Source organism: Lutjanus erythropterus, chromosome 8 (genome assembly GCF_056507025.1).
Source record: "Lutjanus erythropterus isolate fLutEry1 chromosome 8, fLutEry1.hap2, whole genome shotgun sequence".
In the NCBI taxonomy this organism is placed as follows: Eukaryota; Metazoa; Chordata; class Actinopteri; order Lutjaniformes; family Lutjanidae; genus Lutjanus; species Lutjanus erythropterus.
The window spans coordinates 35,999,279-36,015,665 of NC_139324.1; the positions used below are offsets into that span (position 1 = coordinate 35,999,279).

General features: G+C 39.1%; 1 protein-coding gene across 1 annotated transcript in view; it reads left to right on the forward strand.

Annotated features, from left to right (window-relative positions):
- Positions 1–5,772: 5,772 nt before the first annotated feature.
- Positions 5,773–16,387, forward strand: part of nxph2a (neurexophilin 2a) — a 30,182-nt gene continuing 19,567 nt past the window's right edge. The window contains exons 1-2 of the mRNA XM_084725412.1: positions 5,773–6,418; positions 6,553–6,702. Coding sequence (XP_084581538.1) covers positions 6,658–6,702 — 45 coding nt within the window. The 5' untranslated portion in view covers positions 5,773–6,418; positions 6,553–6,657. The remainder of the gene's footprint in view (positions 6,419–6,552; positions 6,703–16,387) is intronic.

Below are 16,387 nucleotides of genomic sequence, written 5' to 3' on the forward strand. Positions count from 1 at the left end.
AAGCATTTTTAAAAAGTCACATGTCACTGTCCTCGTAATAGCAATTGTACTTTCATTAAAGAAGAAGAGAGATAGATATTAGATATTGGGTTATTATTATTATTTTTGGTCAGGCTGTACTTCTTTTTTTCTTATCTTTTTCCATCCTTGCTCATGTATGAATGCTTATAATTTTTTGTAAGACAGAACAGGGACATGTCACCCTGATACATTTAGAAGGCTTTTCTCCTTTTACCAAGTAGATTGAAATTGGCTATGCTACTCTGGACTGGGGGATATATTGAAAGAGTTTTTGAGATCCAGGAAGGCCAGCTAAAATATATTTTGTCATTCCTGCAAGACAGATTTCATTAAATCAACATCTTCAGCTCCAAACAACATTTTATCATGCAGCTCATAGACTGACTGTGGAACAAAGCTCAACACAAATAAAATTCTAACGTGCTCATAAAAGCTCAGAGTCCAGCTAGAAAATTAGCAACCTGATGCAGTGTGCCATTTTTGTGTTTGCAGCCAAGCTGTCACCTGTCAGTTAAATCTGCCTTCACAATAAAATCCGTAATTAATCCCAGATCAATACAAACTGCTTTTAGGGATTTTGTCTCAATCTACTTGCAGAATTTGTCAGTTATGTTCCTATTTTGAGCATTTTGTGGCAGACGTATTTTAATTCACAGTATGATTTTAATTAAAATGTTCAAACAAGAGAAACATCTGACTTCTTAACCGCTTTGAAGGCAGACAAAAAAGAGACTTTTCTGAGAAACTATTGTCCAGATGTAGTTTTGATGTTGCTGCAAACTATGAAGTGATTTTACTGTTGAACCAGATGGTGGAGCCAAAGACAGAAAAACACCCAGAGAGAATATTTTCAACATTCAGGCTTTATACACTGCTGCACCATTCATTAACAGTTCATTAATGCTGTCATAAGAGTTGGAACAAAACTGTATTTTGAGGGGTTTTGAGTTTTACTCCTTAATTATGCCAGAAAATATATTTTTAAATATCAGACTCTTGGCTATTAAATCTTTTAACAGGTCAACTTCCTGGTGATTTCATATTTTATGAAATGCAGGCATCGTACAGAGTTGACAAAATGTTTAATTTTTTTTTATTTCACAGCATAGTTGTAGTGAACAGCCATTTTAATTTTTAAAGCTGCTAAGAGTTTTCTTAATACTAATCAAAATACACATTTTTAAACCATAATTCTTATTTATCTTTGATTAAGATGGGCTACAGAGTCAACTTTCATGGATGAGACACAGCTGATAGCAGAAAGTTTACCGGTGCTTGAGCAGTATTACTGTGGTTTTTAAACCAGGAAGTGAGCTAAACCTTTTTATTTATTTATTTTTAATTTAAAGTTTTTGTAAAAATCTGAAGTTGCTGGAAAGCTGGGACACAACATTAAAGAGCCAACAAGATAATTATTATCTGTAGCTCTTAGTTAGTTTCAGTTTTTGAAGGCTTTTACCACCAATAATTAAACATACTACACCACACTAATGATTTCACAGTACAAGTGCAGTTTAACCAGTGTATTTTACTAATTTACTGATATTTTCATGAGAGGAACTACAGTATAGCAGCTTAAACTTTATCCTACAAAAGCCTGATACATTTGAGTAAAGGTTTCCTGCCTTATTGTGAAAATTAATCAGTTACGTACAGCTATCAGGTAACTGCGTCATATTTCTCGTTACAGAGGTGAAATCCACTTCATAAAAATGAATTGCAGTCTGATATTAGTGTTCAGAGTTCAGGCCAGTGGGTGTTATTCCACGTGGCATCAGTTATAAGTCCTGGCTGTTTGCACCTCGCTCACTGTGAAAAGCATTTGCAGATATTATATATAATATGCAAACTGTGAAGATTGTGGGATGGTGCTTATAGTTTACAGAAGGTGTTGCTTATGTGCTTTGTAGAGGGGAAAAAAGCTGATAAGAATTACTGTGTGTACACAGCAAGCGGTGTGTACTCCTGCTTTTAGTCAAACATGTCAGATTAAATATGGGCGAGTCTCTAATGGGGACATTTTGTTGGTTTTCCAGTTTGGGTCAGCTCAGTTACAAGTCAGTCTACTAAAATGTTCTCCTTTGGTCTGCCTGTATGTAACTATACCTCCATTAAATGGCCCCTGAAAGCACACACTGTCATATGAGACGACCAAGTAACACTTTAGATTATATTTAGTACAATATATTCAATGCATGATGGGCTCCAGTGTAAGCTACTATGATGGACCCGAGTGCGTCTTAATCACTGCATGGTTGTTGACACACCGCTGGTGGCAGCGTTGATGCTGATGCCGGCTGAACTGCTGCATCGCTGCTCAGAGGGAGTCGTCCAAGTGCTCAGCTTGTCATTCTTGACAGATTTTGCACCTGAACTCAGCACCGTTTATCTTGTCAGATGACTAAAAAGGGACCTGACATTGGACATCATCAACATATGTATTACCCAGCAATCATTATTACATTTGTTTATGACAAAAGTATCAAAGAAAATAAGAAAATATTCATTTAGTTTATGTAGAATAAGAAACAAATTTTGTTATAAATAGACCGTTTTACCAGAAAACAGAAACCCATGATGGAGATGTGTTTGCCTTTTTTTTTTTTTTTTAATTTAATATGAGTTCTTCATTCATATTTCTGAATAACTCTCAGGGGCCTATCATCAACACATTGTTAGAGGGCTCACTCTCATCGGCCCAATGACGAGATTTAAGATACGTTTTGGTGTTAATGTGACAGGTCACCAAATATGGTGTAACACCTGTTAAACTAGGTCATATAAATAAGGAGTAACATGTAATTTAAATGTCATGGTTGTGTTTTATTAGTTCTGATAATTATAAAAACGAATCGTAAACATTTTATGGTAATCTCAAACTTATAAAATTTAAACGCCCCTTGGGACACACAGTGCAAACCACTCTGCTGTATTTGCACCGCTGTAGCCGGTCTGTAAAATTCATTGCAACTTCAGGATGATGACATGTGAAATGGATGGAGACTCATCTCAAACATGAAGACAAAACAAAACACTAAATAAGTGTTTTGTCTGTTAAAATGCCCATGTGATAAAGGTGCATCCTATGTTGTTATTTGCAGAAAAAAAAATACTTTTCACTGAGACACAAGGCCAAGTCGCCTTGCCCCTAAAGTGATGAAATTCCAGGCCTGATTGTAACATAGTATAATATTAATATATGTGTATAATATTCTAATACTGTGAACTGCAGTATAAAATTGAAACAAAAATTTAAAAGAGAGCACAAGATGAAAAGTACAGTATGAGGATCAGTGAACAGAAATGTTCTGCTGGTAATAAAGATGATAAATCATCGGTGGTGCTTTAATAGTCATAACTATGGCTTGTGTGAACTACATTACATGAGCATTGAGGGGAGGCGTATCCCATAAACTTCCATGATGAACTCAGCGGGATGAATGAGGAGGTTTCATTTGCTTGTTTCTTATGAAGTGACAGTATTTTGGGTTTCGTTTCTTTAGTTTGTCTCAGTGTCCTGTATAATGAAAGATTAGGGCTCCCCCTGTCGGGATGTATTTGTTGTGCTGGTCGTGGTCAATATTTCCAGAACACGCCTGGCCCGAAACGTCCGCGTGAGAATATTAAGCTGTCATACTGGAGCGCTGTCCTGTCTTTGTTTTTTTATTTTTAACAACAGTAATCATGCAGCATCCGGTCACACAGATTGGAAAATGAGTTGAGCATGTTGTATCTTATTTTTCTCCATCTCAAACAGTCCAATCTGGATGTACTTCGCATGAGTCAGAGCAACTTTACAACAGATTTCAAAACTTTTAATTAGTCTGCAGTGATTTTGCAAAGATTTTAAATTTGTCGGACACGTTTTAATTGCATCCAGGTGTGACTATTTCCACAGAAACGACGACGGGCACTGCAACAAACCAAGAGTCTATTGTGGAATACAGCAGAGAAGAAAGAAATTGAAAGGAGATACCTCCACTCTGAGCTGATTGTGCCTCAGTGGTGCAATCAGCAACATTTTGTTCTGAACTGCTCTTCTTGTGTTTCATTGTTTCACCTTTATATTTTTCCCTGTATTGCCTCATCGCCTCTAACACAAATCACTGCACTTTTGTCACAGCCATTAAAGCTTAAATACAAAGAACATTTATATTTATTAGTCTTGCAGACATTAAACAGAATATACTGGTGATCAGTTGTGTAAACCACCTTAGGTTTCAAATTAAATTTGCCAAAATGTGCAACATTTTCCTTAAAAAAAACAACAAAATAATGTATAGTCAGAAACATAATCCATTTCAGTCATCACTTTTGACCCACTGCTGTATTTCTCAATATTTTGCTGTGCTCAGGAGGCTTCACCAACCCCAAAACCTCGGTATTTGATGTCCTAAGAATGAGGCTCAACAATAAATCATCATTCGGCTGCGTTTATGAACAGCTCAGGCAAATCCTACTCATTCTGCCTTTAAATGAAATATATTTCCCTCAGCTGAGGGGTCCACTGTGGACTGTTGCATAAAGCGTCTTAGGTTTTCTCCTTGTCTAAGTGTTTAGACTTGGGAAGACATCTGAAAAACAACATACTATGCACCACATACCCAAAATGTGTTACTACTATTGTTCAACATACTTTTGTATCAGTATGGTGCTATATCTTCTTGCCGTTGTGTGCTGGAGCAGCAGGCTGTGGGTGGAAAACGCCAACAAACTGAACAAATTCATCAGCAAAATTTTTCTTTAATAACATCCTAAGGAAATCCTTATGGTCATGTTTTGCCAAGTTTGTTTTTTTTCCTTCTGTTGCAGGTTGTTGGAGCTGAAGTGAGCTAAAGTGAACTGCTGGGCTGATTTGGATTGAGAGAGTCGCTGAAGGTACGGCTATAACTGACCGTTAGGGAGGGTGAGTGCAGGAGGAGGCAGTGTTGTTTGTGTGTCCGTTTGTGGGGCTTATATAGTGTTGGGGGACCGTGGCTCCGGCACGTCACCGAGCCATGTTTCAGGTCCAAAACATCTTGAACACAGAAATCATGAACAACAGTTTTGTGGTCTAACACCACAATTCAAAGCTGTGTTTTCACATGTTTTCAGCAACTATATTCTAACATGTACAATGTATTTTGAAGAAAACTTTTCCCCTTTTCCTTTACACAGACTTTAAAACCAGGTATAAACTGGAGGTTGAAGTATGAATGGATGGTTTCTTCCCTTTTTCCCAGTTTAAGGGGGGAGTTCTTCCTTACCCGAGTCTAAAGCATGTAAAGGACACAGAATGTTGCACACTGGACAGATTGTAAAGCCGCCAGAAGCAAATTGTGATTTGTCATATTGGGCTTTTGACCTGACTTGACATGATTACCTATTTCATTTGCACGGACTGCAACTAGAGTCTTCTCTGTAAAGTTTGGCTGTAACCACATGGTGGTGCCAAAGTCACATGGATCCCTAAATTCCAGGCTCGTCCACAGTAGAAAATGTTATTGCCTGTGTTCAGCCATCAGCACAACGTTTGACCTTTTTGTTGTCTGCACTGTGTGGTCAGGACTGCTGCGTCAGCCAGTTCTCGGATGAATAAAATTCAACCACCAGAGTGCTTTTGACTGGCATCATTCAAACAAGCCTGTATATTTAAGTGTGTGCGAACTGGAAGTCATATTGTGCAAAATAAAATAGTTTTTAAAAGTTTGTATGCATTCTACAGACAATAAGAACATGTGAAAAGGTGCAGAGAAGCCATGGCTACCTTTAGTCTAATGTGACTCGATTTATCAATTCATCACTAACACATAAAACAGTGAAAACTGCAAGAGAGAGATGACACGTCTGGACGTTTAAAGGGTTAAAAACGTGGACGTGTTGCTGAACAAAACCTGATATCGGTGACATCGAGCCTCTTACTTGTCTCCTAGACGGAGAGAGCAGACTTCAAAGGTAGATCTTTGGTCTGACTCTCTGCACGGATGCGCGCCGACCTTGGAGTCTCCAGACGCGCAGAGGAGGATTTTGCGCACTGAAACCAAGTCGAGCTGAAGAGAGCGCACAGCGAGCGGGCTGACTGCAGTCCTGTCACTGGGATACCAGCTCACTTGGCTCTACTTTACCGCGCGCATCGCTTTAGTGTCACCACAATCGCTCGGGTTTGAGTGAGGGAAAATTCAGCGCGCAGTTTATTTCGGTTTGATTCGTAACTTAAAGGAGTGTTGCTGCAACTGAGCCGCTTCACGTTGTTTGTAGAGAAATCCAAGTGTCCCAGCTGCTCAGGGAAAATTCACACAACAGCCCGAGACACGGAGACGTTTGAGAGGATTTTAGGACTCTTACTCGAAAGTGGATTGAACCAGGATGATTCCAACCGCCTTACCCAACTAAGTAAGGTATTACATTTGAAAAAACGGTAAGGAAAAGTTTTTATTTTCTTCCAAAGACAAGATTCAAATGCACCATGTACCTTTGAAGTCCCCCAGTTTTTTTTTTTAAGAGGGGGTTTTAAGTGATTTAACATCGTAAATATTCCCACTTTTCTCGCAGGTGATCACAGCAATGCTTCAGCGGCATGTGCGTCTGTCCCTCTCCAAATCTTCCAGAGAGGATTTAAGCACCGCTCATTTTGAATAAGTCGAGAAGTCTGTGAAGATGAGAGCTCTGCAAACATTCCTGGTTCTCTTCCTCCTGCACCAGGTGAGCTGAGAGATGAATGAATGACAACAGACAGAATCTATGGACATTTATTTGTGTGTAGCCAGGAAGGATTTAAAGAGAAAGTTACAGACAATAAGTGGCTTTAATGGGCTGTAGTATTTTGTTTACCCCTTTCAGTAAATCTCATTTTATATATTTATATTTACATGTTATTGTTTATATTTACACATTTTGTTGGTGTGTAATTTATTGCAGATCTGCCTCATTTAGCTCAGGCAGTGTGAGATGCATCACTCACCACATATTGCCAGAAATGACAATTCAATAAATTCCTGGCATGAAATTTTAGCTGACACAGTCATCAGCAGCACATTTGTTGGCCGACATGAAGCCCTCTTTAAGTCTTACAGGGGATAAGCTTGTTTTCTGTTATTTTAACTTACAGGCTATTAATAAAATGCCAACACTAATCTAATATCTTAATGAACCTTTTTTTTTTTTTAGCATTTATTTAAATACAGGACTCCTCACTAAAAATATGGTGATACATTTATTTTTTGTAGCCTATATAAAGAAAATTTTAGAGACAATTAGACAAGTTGATTGGATTTAATTTTGCAGACTGTGACTTTGTTAGTAGCTATAATGTTTAATACTATATGCAGTTAATTTCCCTAATATCATCTGAACTCTTTGTTCATATTTGTCATTATGATTTTCCTGAGGAAACATGTACACATAGAAAAAAATATTTGCATGTTTATTTGTGCAATGATACAGAACATTTACGTTACACTCTGAGTTAACTCTCGTTATATTATAATTAACAATTCTGGAGTATTCTTAATTGAAAAGTGGACTTTTTTGTATTTAAAAAATCAGTTTGCTATTCACTGAATATAACTGCAGTATTTATTGATGTGATGAGTTTATCGTTTCTCTCCGCTGTGGTGACTCTTACATATTGTATTATGGCCTTGGCATTCTGTTACTGTCACTTATGGCTCAACAAAACCAAGAATACAATCTGCCTCTTCATTTATTCAGCCATATCACACAGATTTATTTGTGTTCAGATGTCATTTTAATTCATTTCGCTCTCAGGCTCGAACACGGTTTGACCTCCGTGTTGAACCCTCGACACCCGTGAGGTGTCTTCGTTGCACTAAAATAGAGTTTTAAAAAAAAAGGAGGAAAAAAGACAACTGAGAACAATAGGTGAAAATTAGAAAAGCCACAGTTCTTTAAAAGCGCCGCGCTGTTCTTCTTTTATAACTTCCACAGTGCAATTAAATTACAAGTCCCTGTGAATGCAACCGAAATGAGTTAGTATTTACCAGAGATTGATTGTTGTAAGCTTCTGGACCTAATCTTTCTGTACTATAATTCTGTTTTCATTGCAGGAATAATCTCTCCAAAGAAAGATTTTAAGCTTTAGGGAAATATAAAGGTTGTTTTCCCACTTTCTTTTTCTTTTTTCAACAGCCGCTGATGTCCTCTATAGGCAGTTGAATAAAGTGTGGGTTTTATCATGATCATCCTTGCTTCACGGACTCTTGCCGTGATCAGACCTGAAAAGAAAATGCCATGTGATTGAAGAAGTTCCTCACATCTGTGCCATCCTCAAAGAGGGCTTCTTTAAAGATAGCCTTGAACTGTGCAGATATAGCCGCAAAGTGCTGTCTGCTCCGGCTGCTGTTGTAATCAGCCTTGTGCCTATTGGGAGCTCTGCCTCGCCTCCAGAGAGTGAGACAGGCTGCATCCCTGGAGACACTCTTCGTATGCCTCAGTGGCTTCCCTCCCAGCAGACCCACCACGGCCTGACTGGGGACATATTGGCCCATATCAATATTCCCCCACCTTTCCGAAGGGTAGGAAATGTTTAAATACCAGGCTGACGCTCACTAAAAGTGTGAAATATGCACCAAAACTTCTTGAGCTTCCTTTGTTTTTAGTATATCAGTGTCATAGGATAGTTTACCATAGGAGACACTGTAAAGATGTGATTAAGGTGACATGCGACAAAGTTGCAGGGCTAAAGTTCAACACATGGTGTCACAAGATGCACCAGAATACACTATTATAGTGAAGGATATTTTTTTCTTAATTTTAAAGGAGAAATCTGTTATATATTAATTGTAAAAAAGCATAAAATGTAATTATTTCATACAAACGTGGCAGCCATGAAAACGGTCTCTTGTCAGATGGTTGAACAGCGTCTAAATGTCCCTCCCCAAACCCTTTTTTAACTCAGAATTAGGGAAACCAATTTCTGTAACTTTTCAAAACCGAAAATCTGACAAGCATGTCCACTTAATGCAGCAAACTTTTGAAACTTCTTTTCGTTTTTCACAAATTTCTGTCACTTTCCTCATGTACAAATGAGTGAAACACCATGCATGTCTTCGGGGAGAGACTGTTTAAGACTGTGACTCTTCAGAAAAAAGTACACTATAACACTCGCGCTCAGACAGTTTGACAGTACGATGTACGAGCTAGTTTGTTTTGAGCATCCTGATACCTGAAAGGAGATATCTGTATTATATTTACTGTAATAAATCATAAAATGACTGTGATATGTCATCAGAGGAAAATTTTCGTTCTGGCCCATAACTTGTCTTTTTGTTTACTCGTTTCACGTTCAAATTAATGCTGAATTTTTTGCAGAATGAGTAAGTGCCAGTTTTTGAATCATAACAAATCATTAATAACCATTTAGAAGGAGTAGATGATTATAACGGTTAAATTTAGAAAAATGTTAATGGAGTCTGGCAGGCAGAAGGCAGAGAATGACTCAAGTCGAACTCCAGAGTGTGTATTTTAGGTCAGTGTGTTTTTGTTTTCAGGATCACAGGCTTAGCTTTACACTGACAGACAACCGACAGCTCCAAACAGCTGATCAACTCACAGTGTAGGACACATCCTCGCTTGTTGCTCTCGTCTTGCACTCCTGCAGTGTTCATGCAGCTTAGCTGAGCTGCAACAACTTGGTTCAACCACAGATTGTATATTTAATAGGATTTTTTCTGTGGCTCAAACTCACTATTTGGACGGCAGGACTCATTTCTGGACGCACAATTGCTACATATTTCTCCTTTAAGTAGTGGTTCACCGTCTGCAGTTTTAGCCTCACATACTTGTGGCCGAATCATCCAAAACGAGAAAACAAAACGCAAAACGCTCCTCTTCCTCTGGCGTCTTCACACAGAAATCACCCAGGACATGAATCAAATGGTGAAAATGTAACCCCAGCCCGAGCATCTGTGCCATACCCCAGGGACAAATAAGAGGGTCAAAGCCATCCTGGGAGAATCCATTCTTCCCCCTTGACATCTGCTGCAGTTATCCTCTGTGCAATGACAGCAGAACAATGTAGATGAAGATAAAACATACTTGAGAGCCCTGCTCTCTGCCTGTCCTGCCCTGCCTCTGCTCCGCAGATTGCATGCAGGGAAAGTAGTTTTTTTTTTTCCTGCTTGGGATTAAGTGTGAGAAGACGTTGACAAAGTCTATTAAGCCTTTGTATCTTATTGCTTTGGTGAGAGCTCTTTGCTAATATTATGTCATGACAAAGCATCTATGTGGCCCATGCCAAGAGGATCAGCGGCGGTGTTAAACGTATAGCTACCTCCTCTGTCAGCGTGAACGCCGCCCGGGGTCGGACGGAGCAGGGATGGAGCGAGCATCTTGATAGAAGGGTGTGACGCTTTAAAGAGACAAAGCTTAGCTGGTTACTCGTAAGCTGAACATGTCTCGTCCTCTGGATTCGCTACATGCTTGGAGTTCATCCCTGCAACTTTGATGTGCACTGATTTAAGGGATTACAAGTCATTCCTCAAAGGATTTAGCATTAATTTAAACACTTATTTATTAATTTATTAACCGCTTGTTTTATCTGCTCATCCACCAGTCAAAGTGGGAAATCATTAGACAAGAAAGTGCGATTTAGTTCAGTTTGAGCTGCTCGTGTTATTGTTTTTTCCCCCACTTTATTTCTGTGCAGTGCTGGAGCGAGACACTGAGGCTCTATTCAAAGTCAAAAAGGGGCTCTGGCAAGGACAACAGTTTTATCCCCATCTTCATAACAAAACACAAATTCAACATAAATTCCCTCTCTAAGGGCTCTTTAACCCTTTTCCCCTTTCCCATGCTCAATTAGGTTTGGTTTTATTATTTATTTATTGTATATTTAAAGGCAACTAACACTGGGAAGTGTAATAAAATGTACAGTGGGGGGATTAGGAGCAGCTCTTTAATCTCACGCTTCTGATAATACTGCATGGGCTGATTGATTAGTTTTTCAGGAAGCTTATGTCAGAAAAACCTAATCCGTCTTTGGATTGTGCCAGCCTTGTAAGGTTTTCCGCGCTGCCACTTTATCATGGCGGCGAATTACAGAGCTGCTGGGCTGTGATAAGGTCCTCGTCTCTTTTACAGACCCCACCGCCCAACCCCCTGTACCCCTCCTCCTCCTCCCCTCCTTTCCCTCTGGACAATAAAAAAAATTGTGTTTATATTCTTCACATCCCTGCTCTGCCTGGTCTTCACATCAACCTCTCCCAGGATTTGCCTTGTAAGAAAGAGAGAGAGAGAGAGAAAAAAAAAGAGTGGAACTTAAGTCTTCAAAAAGCCACCAGAGAAATTGGGTGGAGGGGGAGAGAAAAATATGAGAGAAAATGGCAGGCAAGGCCAGTCGAAAATTTCTGTGGAAGTGATTAAACATGGATTGACAGACTGAAGGGGGCCTTGTATGCATGTGCAGCCTTCCAGGACTCATTTTGGAGCTTACATGGTTTCTGATGTGTATCTTTGCTCATATTGGGGTCACGGTGTTTCCAGCCAGAGGGCCTCACTAGATAATCCCCCATAAACAATACTGTCTGTGGCATTTGCAGCCCCTCAGCCTGTATGTTGTTGTCACAGACCCCTCTGAAGGCGAGGTTGTCATTTCTGCGGGCCAAATCCCTCAAATGTACCTCGCAGACACTACAGGTTGTATTGACTGTAATGAGCCCTGCAACCTATTCCTCCTCCAATCATCAATCATAATTGTGTGTGTACTGGCAATAAATCCATGGTAAAGGTCCTGAAATGAAGAGAAAGAAGTTCCGGATGATTGATAGGTGTGACACATTTGCCCTTTGCGTTTACAATAACCATAATCTGGCTGCTGGACGGGCCATTAAAGGCTTAAGTCCAACAATTATGAGCAGCACAATTACTTCAGCTCCTTTCATGAACTGTGAGGGTAAGGTGAAGTTCTGAGTCACGCCCGCTGTGGCGGCTCTGCTGCAGCAAAACATTATGTTTAATATGATGTTGAGTTTCCCGATCTCGGTCCACTGCTATGAATTTTTATGTGCGAGACGTGCAGCCCGAGGCGGCGTTAGATCTGTAGGCTCCGCCACCTTATAGCATTGTCATTACCGCTCTGCAGGCTCAGAAACATCCAGCACTCTCTGATGCACAACCTCGCTGTTTAGCAGCTCTTTTACTGTCTGCATCGCTTGCCGCCACCGCCGCCGCCGCCGCTCTGCTGCAACAAAACAGAAGGTGCAGATCAGTTCATCCTGTACAGTAGTGGCTCTCAAAGGGGGGTCTGTGAAGTTTTCAGATTCTAAATTAAAATTTTCATGATATGTATGAATGTATAAATACATCTATACAAAATAATTCAAAGATAATTATCCAATCTAACAATGTATTACTCTTAATAAATATATATATAAATCTTCCTCCTGCCAGTCAAGCACGTGTCACCCACACGTCACCCATTAATGGTGGAAACTGGCTTTAAAACCACGGGTGTCATCATACTTGCCAACCCTCATTGCCCTCTCCCCATTTCCTCCCAGGATAACAATTCTCCTGTATTTTTCCTGATTTATGACAAAACTTTGCACCTTTTTTTTCCCCCTTTTTCATTATCACAACCTGTTTCTGGCTCTGCACAGCGTCTGTAAACCCTCTGACTCTGTTTCCACACGGACGACAGTACCGCTACACCAAACCAGACTCTCTGGAAAGAAAACTTCCCGTTTCTTAAAGGAAGTTTTAAAGGAAAGGGGCATGCATTTTGTAAAAATTAAATAAATGACAGAAAACCGAGATTAATGCAAGGTCACTGTATTCCTACCCAAGAATTAAAAGTAAAAAATGCTGTTGCATTGTGCAAATTCTCATTTGTTAAGTCACCAAAATGCAGGAAACCAAATCTCTGAAACGCCGCAGAAAAAATAACAATAGTGATGCAATTTTGTGCAAAAAAACTCCCTCTAAATCAGTTTTTGTAGCTTAGTAATCTCCCACTTTATATTAGGGAAAATATTGTATATTTATTTGGATCTTTTCAAGTCAATTATTTGTACTGTTATTGTTTTTTACTTACTTACTCATCCACTCACTTCTACAGCAGGTTCTACACTGCAGCAGCCACTTGTCTTGAGAAGAGCTAAAAAAATTTAAGGGACATAAAAAATAGGCTAATTGACAGCCTCTTACACATCATTATTATTATTATTATTATAAATCTACATACACCTCCATGAAGGGAAAGTAGATTGTCATTATAAATCTCACCTTAGATCACCTCACCTGCACTATTAGCCGTTTTTATTAGTCGTTTGAATGACAAGATTTTTCTCTGCATCTCGACCTGGAGATTTCAAATGGATTCTGTGTTTCGGTGACTATGACCTTAGATAATGGTGGTGGTTCATTTTCACACATCTGAAAAGTTGACTGATGTTCTTTTAACCCCTTCATGGTGCTGTTTGTAGTACAGCCTGCAACTTTTGGAAGATACCAATACTGTAGAAAAAGGAGGTGTGTGAGTTTTTAAGTTTTGACATAATTTGTGGCATTATTAGAATACGTCTGACTCATAATATAAAATTATCATGATGACATATTATAAATAGTAATAAAATATCTTATGAAATTAAATAAATATATGAAAATCCAGATATCTGCACTGTAAAAAATTTTGAATCAAACTGTTCAGTTTAGAAGTGAAAATAAAAAGTCTTTGAGTTTTAGAAACAAAAAGACTTAAAAAGTGTTTTAAAAATTGGTCACGGTGAGCTGTGAACCTTATTTGTTATTATTTGGGTGCCTGAAAAAAAAAGTGGTTTTAGCTGAAAATATTAAAATATTAACCAATGTTCCCCTGCACTTCAATGACTTTATTCAACAACTTTTGAAATACAATTTTTTGAGGTTTCGAAACCTCAAAGATTCAAGTTTATCTAAAGAAAAGTAATTTATCTCACCAAAACATTAACAGTTAGTGAAACTTTTGCAAAACTTAAAGGGACAGTTCACCCCAAAATCAAACGATATCTGCCGTAGAAATGTCTGCCTTCTCTCCAGTGTAATAGGACTAGATGGCACTCGGCTTTTCAAAACCAGTGTATGTTTCCAAAAATCATCACTTTGTTACTCAAAATAATCCACTCACCTTGTTGTAAGCAGTGTCGTGTAGGAACTACTTTCTTTCTAGTAGAAAGAAAAGTAGTTCTAGTAGATTCTACTGCAGAAACAAAATAGTTCCTACATGTAAATGCTCACAACAAAGTCTGTGCATTATTTTGAGTAAGTGGTTTATGATTTTTGCAAGAATATACTGTTTTGTTTTGTTTTTTATTTGTTTGTTTTTTGTTTCGGTGCTTTGAAAACTCCAAGCTGAGTGCCATTTATTCCCATCATATTGGAGAGAAGGCAAATATCTCTCTAGCTGATATCTCAAAAAAACAGCAATCTAGATAAATAACAATGCAGTCCAGGGGTAAAATGATGTACTTTTGATTTTGGGATGACGTGGCCCTTTAAGAGTTTAAATTGGGCTCAAAACTCAAACGTCTATTGCTGTAAGTTGCCTTGAAAATTTGAGTTTTCTCAACTTTTTTTTTTTTTTTTTTACAGTGTGGTGGGACTATTTAAAACAAACAGTATCTCAAATATGTCTTCACTGACATAAACTCTCATATGGATATTCTGTGTTTACAAGTATTTACTACATGCTAAATGTGTTTCAGGTATATTTGTCTTGTGGTATTCTTTCACATTAATAAGTAGAAGTGATAAAAAAAATAGGCTATGTCGAAATTATTCAGAGGGACATACACGAAGGGGTCCACAGTATATTTTCTGTCTTGTAAGGGGTCCTTGACTGAAAAAAATTGAGAACCTCTGCTAAAACAGAGCAGGTATTTTGTCTAAATCGTGTGGATGATGGAATATCATCTCAGACATTGTGGTGCCACTTTTTGTTTTATAAAATCAAATATTGCATTAGTTTTCTTGTTGCTGTACAGCCGTGAGTTCTCCATTCATGTCAGTACCATCAAACTGCGCTGTCACATAAAACCACAACTCTAGTGGGTAAAGTTTTGGCCTTTGAACACTTTCATATTTCCTCGAACACTTTGACATATAAAGTTGTTAATTAGCACCTGGTTTGGTTCTTTGGAGGAGGCAATCACACCACATGTCAGAGCTCGGGAAAATGATTGACCTCTTTAATTAAAACTGCATTGCTTTCCTGTAAAAGGCAAGGTGTGACAGCTTTAGAATAAGTACAATAAATCTCCTTTCTGATTATTCTCAGTTTTGCATTTCTACTCCTGTGCCTCCGGGCTTTGAGGCCTTTCTTTTTCAGCTTGTCATTTCCAGGCCTAACAAAGCACTGTCAGCTCCCCTCTGTCTTTGTATATTTCTTTCAAGTACCTGTCTTCAGAGCTACTCAGAGAGAAAGGAAACAACGTCTTTCCTGCTCTTGTTTCTTCTTCAAAGGGAGCTGTTTCTGTGAAATCAGCCGCGGCGCAATCTGCTTTGAGAACAGAAACATTTGCTCTGTCAAATTTAGTGGACGTACGTTTGAGCAAATCAAGCGAAAACATTTTTGAATAAAACACCCCGTATCATTTGCAGCGTGGATTTGAAGAGAAGAAAACACAAAATTGAAGTTGTCAGACACACACACACACACACACACACACACACACACACACACACACACACACACACACACACACACACACACAAAGAGCTCAGTGTGAGAGACATTTAAATTACGTCTTCCTGAGATGAAAGTGGAAAAACTAAAACTGAAGTATTCTCTTCAGAATAACATGCCATACCTCCTCAAGTATTAGTCGAGGAGTTGTACAAGCATGTTTACCATTGTTGCACAAAGTAGACGGTGTTAAAATGTGGTCAAGAGAACGATAATTACACTGAGTCCAACATGCTTCGTGGTATTATCCTCTTGAATCCCTGCTATCAGACATACGGAGGTGTGCTGCAGGTGTCAGGAGCCGGCGCAGGAGTTGACGCTTTGACCATGTAAGGGGATTATGAAACTGATGATGCGTTGAAAGGTAACGCCTGCCTAAAAGTGAAGTGTTCAGGGCTTTGCTGCTGTCACATGTGGCAGGTGCTGAGATAACACGAGTATCCAGATTACCTGCGGGCTCTCGTCCCAGAGCGTCTCCCTCTTCTCTCCTAGCGGGATGTTTGCTCACACGTTCTGAACACCTGACATCCTCTCAGCGTTTAAATTTCCCACCCCGAGTCAGTCTCACTAACATGCAGCTTCCACCCCCCCCCCCCCCCCCCGCCTCTGGATTTAACCACCGAGGGATGTGAAGAATCTAATGATAATGATCTCTTACAGTTCACTCAGAAAGGAGGGACATTATTTTAAATCCTGAGTAGCGATGCG